At 47.3% G+C, this 20664-nt stretch overlaps 1 protein-coding gene across 10 annotated transcripts in view; it reads right to left on the bottom strand.

Annotated features, from left to right (window-relative positions):
* KIRREL3 (kirre like nephrin family adhesion molecule 3) overlaps positions 1-20664 on the bottom strand; it is a 385983-nt gene that overhangs the window by 142787 nt on the left and 222532 nt on the right. For 9 of the 10 annotated variants that reach the window (XM_068916750.1, XM_068916743.1, XM_068916744.1 and 6 more), the window contains exon 2: positions 1876-1953. The exons of the other annotated variant lie outside the window; for it this stretch is intronic. In XM_068916750.1, coding sequence (XP_068772851.1) covers positions 1876-1909 — 34 coding nt within the window. In that variant the 5' untranslated portion in view covers positions 1910-1953. The remainder of the gene's footprint in view (positions 1-1875; positions 1954-20664) is intronic. 10 annotated transcript variants of the gene reach the window in all.

Here is a 20664-nt window from a genome sequence, read left to right as displayed (position 1 = left end):
TTGGATCAGTGCTGAAATTCAAAGCCGGGGAGGCTCGAGGCCCACGACTGTCACCCAGAACCGCCTCTACTGAAAACACAAGAAAGTCCTAGGCGGTCTTTGTCGCCATAGAGATCCCTTGACTTTGTTTTTGGCAGATTGTACCTTTAAATGTAGGGGTCCCACGGTCTGTAGGGGCCAGAAACTCATCTGCCGCACAGAGCGAGGCAGGTACACTTTGTTCCCTTTCCCACACAAAGGCTTTACTTTTGGCCTTTCATGTTTCTTTGTTCTCTTTACACAAAGCCACGTTCAGGCTGAAAAGGGGGCTTGCTTCGTAGGCGGAAGCAGAACTCAAATCCACTGGGGACAGGAGCGTCTCTGAATGATCCCAAAGGCTCAGGTGGGATGCCTGGCATGTCCACGTGCCTGCTGGCTCTCCGGCGCCATGACAGCGTGCCTAGAGCACTCCTACTTGCCTGAGCATGGCCACAACCTCTCATTGAGAGGCCTAGGGGACGGGAAAATATTAAGAGAGATTTCACCTTCTTGCAACACTTAGACCAGGCTTTGCCATCCATTCTCCCAAGGGGCAGCCCCTTGCTATTAAAGAAACATATTCTAATCAGTGTTTAAAAAGCATGCGATAATTAACAAACATGAGATGAAATCTTCTGAAGTACTTTCTCCATATTATCAGCTCTGTATTGAGGCTGCTGGGAAAAGTATGGAACTTCTGATCTTCTAATGGATATTCAAGCCATAACCTGTCTCCACTAGTTTTACCCCATGAAAGCTAATGCACCTTTTACTTTCATGAAGACAAGGCTTCCAGTAAGAGTAAGGACCCCGAGACTAATCACTGGGAATATGCTATCCCATACAAGGGGGCACAACCCTCCCCTTTTTTTCAAACCATTCCCAATCAAAACCTCAAACAAGGACCAAACGCAACTCAGGCCTGTTTGGATCAAGTCCCCAGAGTAACCTCGTTATAGCCAAACTCTCACTGCCACATCCCCAACACAAAGTCCTTCTCTGATTCAGCATTAATCACAGATGGTGCTGCACCAGTGGTTTGCTTCAGAAAAAGACGCCAAGCAATGAAGCTACCAGAAGCAGAGACACTCACTCTTCCAAGCGTCGTTTTTTTTCGGTTTAGTATTATGGTTCATAATTATTTATGATATTTCTATGGATTAATCAATGCTTGTAAAGCACCGTAGGGTGACTAGAATACGTAACAGGGAAATTTTAGAGATCTCTCAGCCTCCGTGTAAGAGTTTGATGAGCAACAGAATGAAGCCTCTGCTTCCCTGATTCCAGATAAGGAACAAACATTTTTCCAAACAAATGCTGATGCCTTTTGATCACCTCAAGGCTAGGCCTGACTCTCCAACTGACTTTTGTAACTCTGTCACTAATAAGGTGGACATTTGTCCAGCTAGGAAGCCCATGTAAGCTCCAGGACGTTGCAGCTTCCTGGACACTGGTGATACAAAGATAACTAGTCATGCAGATGCACCAGTACAAACAGCTGAAAAGTCGTACGCTAAAGGTGTCACGGTGAGGCGTTACCACACAGCCAGACTGAAAGGACTAGATGCAGCAACTGCTGCAAGAACTTCCCATGTGACAAATCCTTCCCGTGGGCTGGGGAAAAAACAGTGGATGCTGGATGTATGGAACTTGTAAGCCTCTGCTCTTGTGCAGTCTCGCCTAGGGGGCTTCCAACATCGTTACCTATTAGGAAGTTTCAGAGATCAAAGGGGAGCAGGATTTTCTCCTCAGTGCAAACAAGAACCCAGCACGTTGCTAGCAATAGCCAACATTCACATCCCTTGCAGTGAGATTATTAAAGAGGAAGGAAGAACAGAAGGTGGGGAAGCCACTCACCTTCAGTCATCCTGCGGTACTTCTCCTTGTACATGAACCCCAGTACTAGGCAGCATCCTCTTCCTGGGAGCCCCAGTTCTGCAAGAGGAGAAGGAGCGACGTTAGCAGGTAAGAATGCCCCGGGGACAAGGGCAAGCACGTGGGGATGCCACAGGGAGCAAAGTCTGCAGATGATGCTAGGCAAAGCACCAGAGAGGCAGGCATGTCATCGGTCTCTGGCCAGCTTGAAAGCTGAACTTGGCCAGGGGATCTCAGCAACGCAGAGGGACAGATGCGGGACGGTGGTTGCAACCCAACTGCTTCCAGTTGCGGACTCTGTGCTGCTGTGCTTTGCCACACACATCCAGAGAGGGGAGGGTGACTGCCCCCTCCCTTGCCTATTTCTTAAGTGCTCCTTTATATTATGCACAAGGAACAAGCTGTAACTTCCTCCACATTGGTGCTTTGCAGCAATACGGACTCTAATCCCTTCGGCCTTTAACAAGCAGCATGGTAAAATGGGACACGGACCTCTAAAGGGAAGACAAGTCTGACTTGAGGCAACTTGCCCTTTAGAAACAAACAAGTGACCCCAAGAGTGGCGGCGTGCCAGTCTGAGGAGGCACATGCCTTTGATCCCTTGATTTCTTAACAGGGGTTTCTGACTATCAGTAACAAGCAGAGAAAGATCCGAGCGAGGATTTTCCAGAAGGAGGCTACATGCGTGCATTCCCCCTGTGTGCGTCTCAGAGCGGCGAAAAGCTCTGCTTCTTCAAACAAATTCGCCTGTGTCGCAGTGGAGAAAATTAAGGTACCACGTCCCTGACGGTGCCTGCCTATGGACCTGCAGAGTTCCTCGGGGGCCCCTGCGCTCTGCAGAGCCCCGCTGATCAAAGCCCCTTTGATGTTTACTTAATGCGGCTGTGGTCTCTTTAGAGCCCCCTCTGCCGAGGGGGGAGCGCTCAGGACTGTCACGAAGTTGTGCCGAACGGAAGGGGGGAAGGCAGTGAAGCAGGGGGGCTCAGAGCACAGCAACAGCTTTGGAGCGGAGCGAGCGCTGCGCGGCAGCCTTTGCTCGTGCCAGGCAGAGCCTAGCCACACAGGTTTGGCTTTTAACTCCAGGGTGTAACCTGGGGTTTGGCTTGCACATCTGGACTGTTTCCAGAAAAGAAAGTTGCTCACCACAGTGTGATGTGCAGGAACACCACCTGGATTTACAGAGCACTGTATATACAATACCCTTTCCTGGTACTACTAGCCGACATGGCATCCTGGCAGAGGGTTCCTTTTAGCATCCTCCTCTCCACAAGACTAGTTAAAGTGGTTTCCTTCACGCGGCTTCCTCTTGCAAGAGTCTAAGGACCCTCAGCTCATGATCCTAAGGCTTCCAACTAGGGAGGACTTCAGCATCCCCTTGAAGTAAAACACGCGAGCAATCTCACTGAAGTCAATGCTCAGTATGTCTCTTGAGATCCCTAAGGCGAGTTGAGATTTAATTACACCCCTAAACCCACATCGACCCCTACAGCGGTCACCCAAATGGAAAGAAACAGGCATCACTAGAAAGTGACTCACCTCACCTATCTCGGGCAAGTTTGGAGGATACAAGTGGTCTCTAGCAGTGCTTGTTATTCTCTCATTGACTATAAAAGGCAGTGACTAACTCGCACATAGTCGCCTCAAGAAAATAATTTGGGGCAGGCAAATCAACCATCCTCTTCCCCAGCAGCTTCTTGAATCAGAGTCCAGATCAAGAGAAAAAAGTAAACAGTAACCTTCTCCAATCCTAAAGCAGAAAGCAGCCCTCTTGCTGTTCAGGACTAAGGCAACAGGATCCACGCTGCCGTGGCACAGCCTGCTTGGCAACTGCAAATACACTAACAAATATATCCACTTGCAGAGCATTAGATGCCTCTATTGGATATTCCTGATTACTGTTAGGACCTGCTGGTTTTAGTTGAAGGACATTCAGCACAGGGTGTCTCAGTTAGCGCTGTCCGATAACCTGAATCGATGGGACCTCACTGGACTTCACGTGGAGTCTCCATAAAGGGTTGTGCAAGGCCTGTGAGAACGGACATCCCACACGTATCAATCTGCACGCAGCACAACGGCTGCGAGCCTGCCGATAGCATCCCAAGCCTCTGCGAGTGTTTACACAGAACCTGTGAAGCGGGCAAGAGGCATTTATGTCTTTATTGACAGGAAAGCAAAATAGCATTGATTCCTATTGAGCCTCCAACAAGCACCGAGGTATCAAAGTGTAATTAAAACAACACAATTAGATTAGCACCACACAAGACGGCACAGTCCACAGCGGCGTCGAGCAAGCCAGCATTCCTATCTTACTCACTCAGACACGCGTCGTACATCCTGGCGTGCGCGCGCTGTCCTGCTTGCTGATGCCGGCCCCACAGACTGCAGCCACAAACACCCACAAAAGCATCTCGAGCCAAAGCGGGTGGGAGGGAGCTGCGCTACAAGCGGCAACAGCTCCAGCCTACGCGAGGGGTGAATACCACACTGTGGCACCCACACCTCAAACAGCCAGCTCTTATCTTCCAGACTGCAGGGAGCGAAATGCACCTGAGAGGGAGGCCTTTCGGGGAAGGAACAGTCACAGAGGAGGCACATGGGCTAGATCCAGACTAAATTACCCATCTGTAGCCTTGACCAGTGCACACTGGCATGGGTGTTTGTCTTCTCTCTGCCTCCCTGAGGGAGGCTGTAATTAATGCTTAAAAAGCACTTTGATATTCCATGATGAAAGGAGCTATACAAGAGCACTGCATATAATAATTCATACCATAAATTTGTGAGAACATGCAAAAATCTTTATAGCTAAAGGCACCTTTAAATACTTGAGAGTGCCTTTAAAAGGCAAGAACATTTCAAGATGACTCTGATGCCTAAGGATGGCTCACCACTTCATGGCTTTTAGTAGCTACCTAAAGCTAAAACAGTTAAGCAGACACCCAGCATTTTAAGTGTTTTGGCTTTGAGCCACATGGAGACACCACCGAAAGGGAACTTGAACCCATGCATGTCCCCCACTCCCTGAAACGAGCACATCCACTTCCTCGCACTGGCAACTGATTTTTTTTGAGTGTACTAAAAACAAGCCACATTTGAAGTTCATCATCCCAGTCACTTTTGAGATGCATGAGCTTAAGTATTTTGTTTAGAAAACACACGTGGGAGCACATTTAAACTTGCATTGATTCATCTCAGAACTTAGAAAAAAACCACTCAAAGCATAAGCATCTTCAAACCAAACATTGCCAGCGTTAGGGGCAGCGAGCGACAAAGAAGCAAAAGCCAACAAAAAGATTCATCTGCTCTAAGCTCTGTTTCACGTACAGCAACCTCCAGAAAGGCATCTTAGGTATGACCTAGGCAACAGGAGAAGATAAGTTCGCTTTGGAAGATAACGCTTTGCTGACCCAAATTATGGCACCCTCCTGCTTTTTCTCATTCCATCCCCTCTTTCTTCCTGTCATTTGGAATTTCATTACCCACTTTCAAGGCAATTACCCTACCCACAAAGTCACAGAGGGAACTAGGTTTCTGATCAACCAGTGCAGTAAAGGCTAACGCTGCAAAGGAGTAGTAAAGGTTTATTAACACAATCGTAATGTGTACCATTGTGTAGCTGTATTCCACCAGGAATGATAATAAATGTTTAATAGCCCCAATAATACCTGTTTAATAATTTTTCTGCTCATCTTGTCTAATTGCAAGTTTATTAAAGAACGATAAACTTTATAATCGCTGTAAAGGCATAATTGCAATTCCATTGCTTATTCAATATTGAGTTAATTATATTACAACTAAGTTATTTTTTCCCATACATATTAAATATCAATTAGCTGTTTTAAACTATTGATTTGTATTTAATTAACTATGCTATTATATACCAATTAAGCTCTTATAAGAGAAGCAGAAACAGCTGGTCTCTTAAATTAAATTTTAAAAACATTGTATTGAAATAAATATCACGTTTCCATTTTCTCGTGTTTTCATTCTGCAGAGATGGCAGTTTGCTATCTGTAAATATTTTTCCAATCACATGTTATGTGCATGAGCTTCATTTGTAGTTCTGAACTTGTTTCCAGGGTGGGGACCTGACAATCTCCATGACAGTAACTCCAGCTTCAGACTGCGACACTGTGATATGGTGGCTGGAAGAGACAGACGCCTGTAAAAAGCCCCCGTACCATCTCACTTTGGGATGGAAACAGCAAATGACTTGGATGGGAGCTCTTGAAAGAGCACAAAGGTCTTTGAGGAAAGAAACCCAATACCGTCCTGTTTGTTTCCAACTTAGCCACCCAGGGAGATGTTAGGAAGGTCCCAAGTCACCACAGCTAACAGCTTCGGATCACTTTCGAAAACCCTTGTTTAGGAACCTTATGGTCCTGCTTAGAAACAATTTTCTATTCCAAGGTGCAAAGGTGTCTGCTGTTGGATATCTTGCTAAGGAGCTTCACTATGCACAGAAAAGCCTACTGTCCCAGGTCTTTCCATGTTCTCTGCTTCACCCATACCTACTGACTTTGCATCCCAAAAGTTAGGGGAGATGTATGACAAAGCATTTCCTTCAATGTTCTTTGTTGTGCTGCCTTCCAGGCTCAGTAATCACCCTGCTTTTCTTGTGTGGATTTCGTAAGCCTTCCTGTGACCTTTTCTTTCGGGGAATTTGCTCTGGGCGTCAGTCAAGGAAGTTGCATCCTTCCCCTCTACGTTCTCCTTCCGCTGCGAGTGCTGGGTTCAAGATTCTTCCCTCGCTGCCCTTCACGTTCATAAGCGTTGCTGAGCAACTCCAAACAGCTGCCACGTTTCGGCACGGAGCAAACAAGTTCTTTGGCATGCAATTTGTGTATTGCAGTTAAGTTTGCAAAGCATTCCAAGATCCTCAGAGAAGGAAAAAAGCTATACATATGCAAGCTATTATTAAATCTGTGCCCAGTTAATTTATAAAAATGTATTAAAAAAAAACTAAGAGGCTTCCCAAATGAGAAAATGAGCACATTACAGTTCAAAATACGAATGAAGTAGACAGTGTTAAAAGCTGTAGTGATACCATATTTTATTCTATAGTGCTCTGCAGAAAAGTTACATTTATAAACCCATTTATTGCAAACTACCTTGTCATCCATTTATTGCACAAATAAAATCTTAAAAGCAGAGGATTAGTTGAGTGTGTCCCTATGGGACCACAATCTAACTTTAAAGAATCCATCAATGAAGTAAAACAGATGGAGCAGGGGTGTTTGCCAGCTCATTGCTTCAAGATCTAAAATGCAACTGGGCAGAAGGGCTACTCTGATGATACACAGACCTGGAAGTCCTGTTCATATTAATGAGGGAAGCCACATCCAGAGGAGCTTTAAGTCTCATAGAAGTTTCCTTGCTTTCAGAAAACTCATCCCCATTAAGGAAGCCAGTTCTGTTCAAAGACTTCAGAGCAGCAAGTCTTTGCTGTTGCCCCTGCACAGGGGTGAACATCCCCTTGAGGAGGATGGCTCAACCTTGCATGGTAAAGGAAAATTCCTAAGGTCACAACCCTGTGAAGTACCTCCATTAAGACCTGAATTCACCTCAACCAACGTGAAAGTTAAGCATGCATCGGCACCTAAGAAACAGCAGCATCAGCATCAAAAACAAAGCAGCCCCAGTGCTTTTTCCCTAAAGGGAATCTCTGGTGCTGAAAGATGACAGTAGTTCTCCAAGACCTCTTAAAAAGTGCAAGCTGTTTGGCTGTGGTTCTGCTTTTAGCTTCTACCAAATACTTTTTTGGGCTACAAAACATAATGGAAAAAAAGACAGGAAAACTTGGGTATACTTACTTTAACTGAGCCTGTTTCAAACCATTGGAAAAACAAAAACAAAAAAACCCCACAGCCATCCATGGCCCAGGAGGAGGTTCTCTGGGACAAACAACTTCAGATGGGCACATACCTTGAAATATCGCACTACACCTGGTATCCAGCAAATCCCTTGGAAGATCAGCACCAAGGGCTTAAAGAGGAAGACTAGAGAAACCATGCAATAAGTAGATTTCCCCAAGTGAGTGTTCTGCCCTAGTACTGGACAATTAAAAGTTGCTTCTTAGCAGGAAAAGAAGGAACAGGGATTCATGCTGCTAAGTAAAGAGACTTATTTCCCTATGTTCCTTGGCTAATGAAGAGCAAAAGGCACCTTCAAACTGCAACTCAGGACCAAAATGTTTTGAAGAGCCTTCTCCCTCCAGTGGCAACAGAGGGCACCTTTGGCCCCTAAAGTTCAGTAAGCTGAGTCCGTCTGTATTCCTCCTTCTCCTCCCCACACCCTCCATGGTGGTCGCTCTTTATCCGAGTACCTTACACACTTATCCTATTTGGGGAGCATCAGTCAAGTGACAAGGAATCCTCACAGACCCCAAATCCAGTCATTCTTAGGGTACTCCCCTCCAGCCACCCTAAAGTAAAGGAGCCTGCAGGAAATGCTATAGGAAGAGCAATTTACTTACCCCAGAGTAAGAAAGTCTACAGTACTTGAGCTTCCTTGCATAAGCCTTGAAGGTTTTCATCCCTTGGTATGCATTTCCTTTTGCAAAAGTCTTAACTTACACACAGCTTTTGCTTTACTTAAAAAAGCTGTGCAGAAACACAGGCTGCTCTCTCTGTCACTGGCAGCAGTACGCCAATTCCTGCTTGCGCTTAAAACACAGCACTGCTGATCAGCAAATGCAACCAGAGACTTCCACGTAATTTTGCCAAAACATACACAGGCTTTTGAAAAGGCTGCGGTGAAACGGCTGCGCTCGGAAAACAAATCCTTAGACAGTATTGGCAAGAGACAGTCATTTGCAACTTTGGTCCTCAACTAGTGCTTCTCCAGGGCAGCTGTACACTGCAGCCTGGAGGTACCATGCAGAACATGCTGCCCCAAAGGACGGAGAAAAGGTGCTCTGAGTTCACCATTGCCTCTTCCTAGACCTCAACAGCATCAGGGATTTGTGCAAGGTTTCTGGCACAAATTAAACAGTGGCAAGGATCTGCTATAGGTACCACAACACTGCAGGCTAGGAACAGGGCTACGTACTGCAGAGGTGAGGAGTGCAAGACACCTAGATAGAGCCCTATCCCAACCATCCTTTCAAAAGCCCTTTTTTTGCTACACAATTCTTTTACCAACATAGAGGCAAAAGAATTGTGTAGCATAGGAGGGAGAGCCATGAAAGATAGGACAGTTATCAGAGTCTTTGCTTCATATTTCAGGTCTAGAAATCATTTACCAACGCCTTCGTTCAGCCAACAGTACAGCGCTGATATACAACGCACCTTACCGTTACCGTGGCATGATCTTCCTCACTTGCTCTCTCCTCATCCTATTTCTGAGCACCACACCCAGGAAAGATTTGCGGTGAATTGTTCACAACAATGCATCAAGGGCCTGTCCACGTCTGCATGGTTACACTTCATTTTACAATCTCTCAGCATGCAGACATAGTTCAAACACTTCCTCCCTATTTACATGATTTCTGCTGTATTTAGCAATGGCAAATCTAAGCTCCTGTCCCGTTGCCTTTTTCATCTTGCTTAGCTCAGACCCTCTGAAGCTCCCCTGCTTGCTACAGACACAGGGCTCAGGCCACCCCTAGGAATATGGCCAGCTTACCTCAGTAGTGGATTTGACCTGCACTTTAAGATCTTCCTGGGAGCTTAATCTGCTTTTCACTAAAGCCCATTGTATCTGCTGCTACATTCAAGCCACAAAATGAATCTCATGTTTCAAGGCAGCGACTCACTGCAGGAAGGTCGAGACAAGACTTCTTCCAGAGCAGTTTGGGCAATTTATTAAAACCTTCCCATGTATCCCTCAGTCTCTCCTCGACACTTTCCCAGGTCAGCCCCTGAAGCTGCGCAACATAACTGCCATCTGTCTCGCAGGCACCACCCACATCCTCTTCCCCAGGAGATAAGGGCTGCTGAGAAGGAGACTCTGCCCCTGCCAGGCCAGTCAGAGCCACCAGAGGACAGCCAGGTGCTCGCCACATCTGTCTCGGTCACACTCCAGTGGTTGTGCTGCATCAGCCCATGCAGCCCACGTACACTCCACGTACCTCCCCGAGTCTGCTGGGGCTGCAACAGCAAGGGCAGGAGAGGCTTACAGACAGTTTGAACCTTGTCCCTTGCTCTGTCCATCTGCTCTGCCTCCCCCAGGCATTCCCTCTCTCACAAGCTGAGGGCCCCAGTGGCCCCAGGCTGTCTGTCACTGCCTTGTGCTCCACTTGGCAGGTCAGACCTGAACTTGCAGTCACTTGGGAGACTTTCTAGCAAGGTCTGTGGTGGCACTGATGTGGCATTACTTGTTCTCCTCTGCCCAGCCATCTTTCCCCTCCTACCCTCCAGCCAGGAGCTGTATATTCAACTCCATATAGCAGAAAAATAGCACTGCTCTACCAGAGAGGATGCATGTGAAAGCCATCACACCTATCAGGACACCGGCACACATTTCTGCCATGCCTCTCCCACTGCAGTCGAGGAAGCAAGAGCTGCAGTGAATCAAAACGCCCTTGTGAACACAGGCTCCAGAGACTGGGAAAATGCCAGCTGCTGCCTGGGCCACAGCAGCACATGGATACTGCACAAAGCAAATACCTGCAGTGAAAGAGTGAGGTGCAAGGGGATGGAGGGATGTTTGGAAGATGGAGTGGGCCAGTCTAAGATGGGGCTAGCCTTTCAACCATCTCCCAGGTGACTGCAACGGCATCGGGACATGTTCATAAGCTCCAGGGTGCCTTTCAATGGGGGAGATTTTTAGCCTCTCAGCTGGACTGAGGTCTGGATGAAAAAACAGCTCAAAAAAAGATTGACATGGAGAAAGTTACAAGATCCAAATATTTTGGTTCCTTAAGAAGAGAGGGGATGCTTTTGTTTGTTTAGGTTTTTTGTTTATTTAAAGACCCCCTTTCAATCACCAAACACTCTGGCTTCTCATTTCACCTAAAGCCACTGCACTGCTCCTAGTTGCTGCTGCAGGACCCCTGCATGGCCCACTGCGATCCAAGGAACATTAGCAGCACACAGAGCACAATATTATCCAGAAGCCTGGTGAGAGCATCTCATCTTGGACTAGCAGCACATTCTCTGTTCCCCCCCACATATGAAGAGCTGTGTTTACCTGCGAGTTTAGAGATCAGCATAGACCAGAAGACCTACCACCCTCACAGCCCACCCTCCTACTCCCGGACCCCTCCTGATCCGAGGGGAACTTGGCAATGGAGATACTAGAACAAGCTCTGGAAGTCCCCACTTTGGGCTGACAGAACATGGGAAAAAAGAAAAAAATCCCAGCACTAACCTTCATCTCTGTTATGGTGCTCGGGATCTAAAACAACAGTCCCTCACACCTCCGCACACCAGAGGCTGTGGGCTTCCTCCAGCCACTCAGAAGCACCTCTGGTTAAGGCATCAATTTTAGCGAATCTAGAAAGACAGAGGACAGGGCAGGGACGCACACAGTACCTCTAATCTTAGAAACGTCCAGCAAACACAGCTATCCTGATTGACCTAGAAGTCATCATCACTGCCTTCAAGTCCATCTGCTCCGTGACCATCAGATCCTCCTGCCCTAAATCCTACAAAGCCTGTTGTCTAGCTGTCCCAACTCCTTTGGATGCAATTCTTTACACCCTTAACAGCTGCCCTGGCTCCCCGGAGACCAAGTAGCTGTAGCCCTTTAAACCCCTCTGAAGGCAGCGAAAGCAATGAAGTGCAGTCACTCTATCACTGGAGGATGACACAGCAGTCTGAGGCAGGGAACCCTGCGGTCCTTCTATTAGTGGAAAATCATGCTCTAGCCTTGCAAATGCCATTACTTCTGTGTATCTTATAATTAAATTGTATTTGCCGGTTACCTCACAGCACGCCTGCAATTCTTGTGCATCTGAGACTTTTTTATTTTGGATCTTCAGCTTCCATTTTATTTTCTCCTCCTTGCAAGCTTACAAAACTCCTTAAATCGTCTCTCCCTCGCAGAGGTGAGAAGGGGCAGGAGGCACACTGTGCAGCACCAGTCCAAGTGAAACCATCTCCTCTCAGGCCATTCACCATGTCTGCAAAACCTCGTGCAGCTGTTTATATAAGACACTTTGGCTGCAGGGTATGATGCTCCAAGCTGACTGGCCTCCTCACTTCTACCACAGCCAAAGGCGACCAGCGACGTGAACAAGCCACCTTGGGCCAGATCTGCATATGTATGTGGATCTCTATTCCCCGTTTAGATATTTAAACTTCCCAGCAGTTTGAATGGGAGCTTAGGCACCTACCTCAGTGTCTTGGGAAGTTTGACTCATGGTGTTACAGAAGTATCACAGATGAGTAACCTGGCCCAGGAGAGTAGCAGCAGGTCCATCTTAAGAGATCTAATCCCAGCTGGAGGTGCATTTGCAGGGAGCACGGCTGCTGGCCTGCTGCACTGGTTCAGCTCCCACTAGCAGAGAGGTGACAACAGGACAACACAGCCTGTGCTTGAGGCGCAGGCTGGGGCCCCTGTGCCCAAGTTACAGACCCCCACTCCTGCTCTTTCACTTCTGCTAAAACATGCTCTAACTAAACACGTGGTGCTAAAAGAAGGGGCAGCAGGAACACAGGTCCCTACCCACTGACAACCAACAAGGCACCAGTTACAAGAAAGGTGAGAAAGCCACAAGAATTAAGGGATTATCTAATCATTATGCGTCCATCCCTTTCTGCAGGAAGGCTGCTTTGATTACAGTATTGAAGCTTAACAGCACGCTGGCAGGGAGGGCATCTGTGGTGTTTGGTAACAGCAGAGTAAGAAACCAAATGGGCAAATTTCAGGCTGAGGGAGACCGATTGCTGCCCTGCCTTAAGAACGTTCCTTCAGTGTCCCAGCAGTAGCAGATCCTGTGCCATCACAAGAAACAAACCCATCCAAGACCACTGGGCCATACAAGCATCCTGCTACAACAGTAGTTAGACTGTGCTACCTCCGTTGAAGTCAGCACCAGTGACCTTTCCTAGAGCCAGAGACGATATTGAGGATCTGCAACCCCCAGATGCGGGTTGCAGCATTCAGCACATCTGAAGGTCCTACCGGATAGATCCCTCTAGTTGCCATGTTCAGCGTGAGCAGCTGACCTTTACTAGCGGTACTCAACAGCTTCAGCAAAAAGGCTAGCGGGGCTCACACATTAAATACTCCCTCCTCTCCTACAGGCACAGTTATCACACACCAGAGGTAGGATGGTAAATTGGAAAAAATTGGTAGGGGAGGGATTCAGCACCCTGCTTGTGCCTTTATGTAGCCCAGAGGATGCACAAGCAGCAGGGCTGTCATATACTGCATTTCCCCTCCTCATTACATGCCTTGACTGAGTTAAGCCCAAGCTCACAGCTGATGCCATTATATGCCTTCATGCACCTTTCCTGCTACTACTCTTCCTATCTGCTGCCAAACCATATAACTTATTGTGGGTAGTCCATCTCCCACTGCCAGGGGGCCATTCTCCCAGCGTTGGCCATAATATGAACGACATGTGAAAACAGCTCCCCTGCTTACCCCTGTGTCAGTACACTGCTACTGAGTGCACACTCTCTCAATCCCATTAAAAGTAATGGGGTGAGATTGTCCAGCCCATTACTTTCAATGGCTTAGTTTCAGCCAGACAGCCTAAAGCTCCCGTATCCTCAAAATAGCAAGCACAGTGGCTCCAAACCTCTCCGCTTCATTATCACATCATGCATTCCAGCTTGCCAGAGTTTAATTGGAAAGAGAGCCAAGCCTGCGCTTAGGTATGTTAATTGCTCCAGGAGAGACACAAGTATGCCTTGCACCACTGACAATTATTTCCTTGCTCAGCAATTTTTGTTTTTAAGGAGATGACTTTCAAGCTGTGAGATTTTATAGAAATAGCATAAACCCTTAAAAAAGGGGAGATACACATATGCACACACAGCCACAAGGGAGGCACTATACGAAACAGTTACATGCTCTGAGATTCAGCTGGCCTTGCAGCTCCTGGAGGGAAAGTACAGCTCCAGGAAGAGGTAGTTGGGAAGAAACACAGCTCTTGCAAAAAGCTAAGTGCCAAGTGCAAATCGTATGTCTAAGAAGCATCATGGGAGCTGTAGTCTGAGTACTTCCAAACTACGTCCAGTAAGACACTAAGGGCAGAGATGGGCAAAACAAACACCCCCTTGCCCATCCTCTCTCCCATTTAGCTTTCAAGGCAGTTTGATATTTCAGCATGCTCAGAAGCCTGCAGTGCAAAGCCAGCATTTCCTGTGAGTTTGAGAAATAATGTTTCTGGTCAGATTTTTGACCTCACCTTCTACTCTGGTTTCATAAAAGCCTGGCAGAACTTGACCATACAAAGCCATGTGCACCCTGCCCAGCCTGGGAAAGGGACTCATTAAGGACAAAAGTCCCATAATTAAATATCCAGGACATGGAACTAACAGCAGCCACTTAAAGGTGGGAAGATACGACTAGTCAAATGGTTGAGAGAAAGAGAAGGCTCCCTCCACCATAAGACACTGAAAGGAGCTGAGGTGACTCCACTTTTAGTCAAGCGATGGAAACTTTGAGCACCACACAGATATCTTTTGCCTCTACCCTCTGTGAGGGGAAAAACTGCAAAGCAGCATCTCTTCTGTACCAAACCATGCAAGCTCTTTGCACAGCCTCTGCAGATCTGATGCTTTGGCCTGTTGCAGCACTGAGTCTATGTGCTGCTGCTTCAAAGACGCTGAAGTCTTGATGCTTGCATTTCTGCCCAATCCAGGACAGACAGTAACAAATTTTTCAGTGGCTGGAGCACAGTGCAGTAACTGTGAGATTAGCATCTTTTTCTCCACTGCACATTTCATCTGTAAACTAAGATTAAATACCTGGAGGGAAACAGCCAGAGGAAAAGGGAACTTTAATATGTTTTCACTGCAGAGTTCACACGAGTGAGCAAACAGCTCAGACCTGAGGTCGGGGCAGCTTGTGAGGAGCACTTTCCCCATGTGCCAATTCAAGATATCTAGTTTTCACAAAGATGCTGCTCTCTTTCTGTAAGAATGGCTGCACCTTGAACTTCTCATGACCCAGACTGCTAACCTCCAAGCCAACACCCTGAGGAGGAGTGAAGTTCGCAATCCCCTAGAATCAAACAAGGCCCAGAGCTGGTGAGGGTGGCTAGTCTATTACCTCTCCGCAAGCAAGGGCCCCGGCGTGCAGAATGCTCTTTTGGTGCAGGCTAAAAACAATGGGAGAGACTTCTGTATTTGGAGGGGAGGGGGAAAAAGGTCAAGAAGATTTGGATGCTTTGGCTCCACTTGTAACAAAAAAAAAAAACCAAAAAAAAACTCCTCTTGAGGAATCACTAGCTCACCAGAAAATCCAAACATGCCGAACAGGTTGGCTTTCGGGTCACCCCAAGAAGTATCCCACTTTTCTGTGAGAAGATGGTCTAGAGAGAGACTAATGTCAGGCTGTAATCCTTCTTCCACCAGGCAGAGAAGCTTGCTCCTCTTCTCCCCACGCGGAGCTGAAGGAGTCACTCAGAAAGCAAAGGATTTGCCTTGCATTTCTGAGAAGGGAGCGGATATGCCTTAGGAATGCTGATGGATGGGCATGCACCACCTGCCTTTCAATGGACATTACATGCCATTGTTTGAATCAGTAATGTATTATTTCCTCTGTGTTTTATATTCTCATGTTTATTATGTGTAAATAGGGATTTACAGCGATCTGAATGCGTTCATTTAACATAGCTGACACCTAGCATATGAGATCTGCCAGGCGCCCTCTCAGGACCTTCCTGAAAATGAAACAATGCTTCTTCCACAGAGCCATCTTCGTGAGTGAAATGGGGAAAGAAAGAAAAAGAAAAAACCCACAAAGCAAGGCCACAGTACAGAGATCAAAGAGACAGAAAACAGTAGAAGAGTGCCAGCACTGGGATTCAGAGTCATGCCTGCATTATTGTGAAAGGAACGTCAAATGTTGTTTTAACTTTAAAACTGGGGTGCTACTTCTACGAAGAAAGGGTTGCGGTGGGGAAGAAACTTGTTCTTAAAGGCATTGGCACACCTATGCAGAGTTCCTTCTCATGTTACTTTTTGCACAGAATAGCACAACAAAAGCATACCATCCTTTGCAGTTAACATGAAAAAATAAAAGGTCTTTCATCCCAGTACCATATATCGGAAGAAATAAATTCTGCTCCTGCCTGAAGCTATCCACCTGGAAAATACTGACTGGTTGTTTGCTGAAAAATGAATAGGGCAAATCAAGATAATTTACTAATTCATTTAAACTATTTTTTGAAGCCTAAACTACACATAGAAAAAAAGAAAAAAAGATCTGAGTAGCCTACAGTTTTGCATCAACAATTTTTCAACAAATACCAAAGCAAACACTGAAATCCTAAATTAAATTGTTTCTTAGAAGCTCTAAGAACATCTATCTCCAGAAGCTAAGCAGAACTTCCCAGGGGGAAGGCAGCACTGCACTTAAACCTAACAAAGTATCACAAGTTTGCCACACATGAGCCAAAAGGTCTTATGACACCTTTCAAAACAGCAATTCTGAGATGTCTTTGCCAGTCTCAATGGCAGCCTGCAGCACATCAAGAAGCTCAGGAAGCAACCCTGTTTCCACCTTCTTAGGTGGAGCAACTAGATAAAATGAAGCAGTTTGATCAAGAATGTGGTTGTGAGCAACCCAATGGAGCAGCCCAGAAAAACATTCAGGTTCATGCCTGTATAAATACAAGGGTCTGAGTAGCTTTCACCCCCAGGTTATCCCAGCATGCCTGACGCCTCCAGTACTGGCCTGTGCCTCTTACGCTAACGTGGGTGTGTCTCTACCTCGTGCCCACTAAAACTCAATATGGTACTTTGAAAAGGAAATGCATGCCTCTGCTCCATAGATAAAAGCCTCCAAGTTGAAAGAGAAACATCTTTCCTCCTGGCTCTGCCACAGACTCCTTCTGCAGCCTTGTCCATGTTATTTATTCATGGCCTACCTAGGAAAGGGCAGCAGTAATGTTTTTCCGCTTCCGTGAGGACATAAAGACCACACTTTAGCACGCGCTGAAGCACTATGGAGTGCACATTTTCTTCATTCCCCAAGCTCACTTGCCTCACTGCATTCCTGTGCACTGCTAAACAGCTGCCATGTTCCACCTCAGAACTTCCTGCAACTCAGCAGAAAAGGAGTCCTAGCACAAAAAGTAGCCTAAAATACTGAAGAAAACAGACAGACACCCATTGGTCAACAGCTGTGCACTGCTTTGGCATAATCCCACACTAGAAGGCACTGCATTAGAGGAAGCAATGATCATCATCATTAAATGCCTTGATGGAAGTCAGGCATCTGGTTTTCAGTGTTTAGTTGATGAAATAAATAAGGGTGCTTTTGGCAAACACGGAGGGAACAAACATGATACAATAAGAGAACCTGGAGAGATTCCAGCTTCCCTAATACCATTCCTCCCTTTCATCAGCTCAGGGACATTCTGCTGGAGAGTCTTGCAGCCTATCAGGCCACCCATACAATCCCCAGCACTATCTCCAGGCACGTAAATCCCCAGAGCAAGGCAATGCGGCCTTGTCGGGGTGTGAGGAATCAACACCACATATTACAGGATGACAAGCACGCAGAGACTAACGGGACAAACAACAAATCCTCCTGCCCCGATTCCCTCACCCCTGCCCCAAATGCCAAGGAGCAAATCCCACCTTGCAGCTGCCTGGCAGAGTTCCCCCCTTGCGCTGCTGCGGGGCTCACGAGAGCAGCTTTCCAGCTGTGCTAGAGCCAGGCCACCCACCCCCATCCAGCACAGCCCTCTTGTAACCTGCCTGTTGTTCCAGACACGCTTGCTGCCTCAGGAAGCTCCTCTGGCTGCACAGTACCCCATGGGGGACAGGTATGGTAACCTGCTGCAGCCCCTCTTCACTGCCTGCAGCAAGGGTAGAAGCCTGCCCACCTCCTCCACCAAGACTTGGACCAGCTCATTATTCCACATCCTGTCATTCCTCCCATCATCCATCTCACAGGGTGTGGGGACGTACACCCGCTCTGCAGGATCAGCTTGCATAAGCCACTAAACTTGAGATGCCAGGGCTGTTTTATCCACTGAGAAACGTACACAGCCTAAGAGATGCTCATTTAACATATTTCTGCCTTCTAGATGGCTTTTACTTTTCACTAAACCAAAAACGCAGTACAATATATGTGACTGATTAGGCAGTGTAATACAGTTCCTGCACATTTAGATTAGGAATGATCATGACTTAAATAAAATAGCTGAACACAATTCTTGGTGCCATTTATTTTCCCCCCCTCTTTCAAATGCAAGACAGAGAGCAAGTGGGAGGAGCAGAGCAAGCCCAGAGGAAAAATAAAGATGTCAGGATCCTGTTCTTGCCCTACATCTTATATTGAGGGATCTGAGCCCCAGAAATGCAACTGCAGGTAGAACAGACACTTCTGCAGGATCATCTGGTCTCTCAGACACATATACTAACTCAAGTCCAAGCAGGGAAACATCCCTAAAACAGTAAGAGCGTACAATACAGACTATCAGTACAGCAGCTTTCACCTACATGTTCCCTAAACACCCTCCCACAGAAGGTGCTCCTCTGCAGCAAGGGGGTACGTGAACTCGCATGCAGGGCAGCTTACCAACAACACGGGTACACAAGACACCTTTCACTCCCCAACCGCCCTCTTCAGTGACTCACAGCAAGAACCATTTTGGAAGGAAGGAGACAGAGATGCTTCACCACAGACGTAGTAGTTCCCCTAAGGGACATTCAGAATCACTGGCGGCAGCGACCACCCTCCTTCACAACGTTGTCCAAGACTGAGGCGGCCTGCCCTGGACACTATGAGATGGCCTCCTGAAGCCTATAGTCTTGAAATAAACTTTTCCCCAGCTAGCTTTAAATGCTTCAGGTGACAGGGTGAGAAACAAACTGGGGACAGTGATCACGTTCCCAGAGGGCTCCCTGGCCAGTTAGGGGAACTGGAACATGCCAATCACTGCCATTAAAAGCAGGCTGGTTAGCTCAAGGGCCAATACAACTCGTCAGGGCCTGAGGCACACTTCAAGCAGCTCTGCCCCTAATAACAAATAGTAGGAAGGAATTGGACAGATCTGCTGGCCATTCCCTAGCCTCATCCTGGCAGATCCAACCCCTATTCAGGGCTTCCATCATTTAGCTATGCAGGACTGAGGGAAGGAAGTATGTACTCTTTTAAAGCCAAGTCAAACATCACACCTTAAGGACAAGAAAGATATCTAACCACATAGGGGGAAGATGACATTTCAGGGAGATACAGGCTCTGCTGGGCCACAGAGGAGAAAAGGTTTAATGAACTTTAAATGTCTGACCTCAGGGGACCCCGACACCTTCCTATTTTCTAACCCAGTAACTACTTAAAGCACAAGGGCAAGTACCATCTGCTGCAGTTAGCACGTCACCCCCTCCGCTCCAAAAGCTCCCTGAGCTTCTCCTCACGCAGAGGCCTTCTCCAACAGAAGACTGCTCCCCATAGCACTTGTGCTTTCCCTGTCAAACTTTTAAGTAGTGGCAACAACCCCACATTAGCAGCACATAAGCTTGAGGGAACAGCAAGGTCTCGGGTCAATTTAGGGCAAGATTATAGCTCAACTGACTGTGCCGAACCTTCGGAAACAAAGGTCAGTGCTGGTACTTCAGGATATGATTGGCTGCCATTTATTTCTTGATGGAAAAGTGATGGAGAGTGTAATTACTGCTGTACAAGTTGCAAGTATCCTAAGCCAGAAAGCTCAAGGCTCAGATACAAGGTCTGTGGGATGGAGGGAAGAAAGGAAGAGAGGGGTGTCAAACACTCTGTACCAGCTCCCACAGTGAGGGAAGCGTTACCAGGTTATCACCATCAACTTGCTCGTAGGAGACGACAAATCCATTGCACAATAGCTGAGCTGCTAGCACCCGCTTCGTTATGGGAAATGGCAACAAGTCTCCTCTTAGCTTTGTTCACACAACCTGAGTCAACCTGCAACATCCCAGCGATACACCCAGCATCCCTCACAGCCCCCAACCGTCAATGCACCTTGCTCAACTCCTCGCCGTTTGGGTCTTCAAGTCACACCGCTACTGCACCGACCAACGCACGCAGTTCTCGCTCTGCGCTGCCCACCGCTGTTCCTGCCACGTTGCAGGGCGTGGGCTGCGCAGCCAAGTCCCCCCCTGCCACACCCCAAACCTCTCCACCAGCCCCTCTCTACCCAACCAAAGCCACTTCCGCAGCGCTCAACAACAGCCTGTGCTTTTCAGCTCCTGGTTTCCCCTGCCTGGGGAGATTACAGAGACAACTGCAGGAAATTGTTATCTCACAATCCTTCAAGCATTTCCAGAGAGGCAGTAACGAACAGAGGCTGCTGGGAGAAGCAGGGAGCTTAGCTCTGACAGAGCTCACTCTGGCTCCAGCCAGGAAACGTTCCTCTCCATGCTAACAGAGGGGAGCGACAGATTCATTTCTTTCGATACCCCCTCTAATGCTGCTGTTAGCTATCTGGAGCAGGCTGATTAACGCCTACAGAGAAAGAGAAGCAGAAACCAAATTCACGAGTGCCCCTGACTTTCCAGCACGTGCCTCCTGGGCTGCTGTGTTACTTCCTGCCACTGCTTGATGGTAGAAATGACCCAAAACGCACCTCTCTGCTATTACACGATGTATCGAATCTGAGTGCTGTGGAGCGCAAACTCCTAAGCAAATCTCTCCGCAAGCTCAGAAAAGCCAGAGCCTTCATCC

This window comes from Struthio camelus, chromosome 22 (assembly GCF_040807025.1).
Source record: "Struthio camelus isolate bStrCam1 chromosome 22, bStrCam1.hap1, whole genome shotgun sequence".
NCBI classification, from domain to species: domain Eukaryota; kingdom Metazoa; phylum Chordata; class Aves; order Struthioniformes; family Struthionidae; genus Struthio; species Struthio camelus.
Note: the sequence above shows the minus strand (reverse complement) of the source record. Positions and strands in the feature narration are given on the sequence as shown.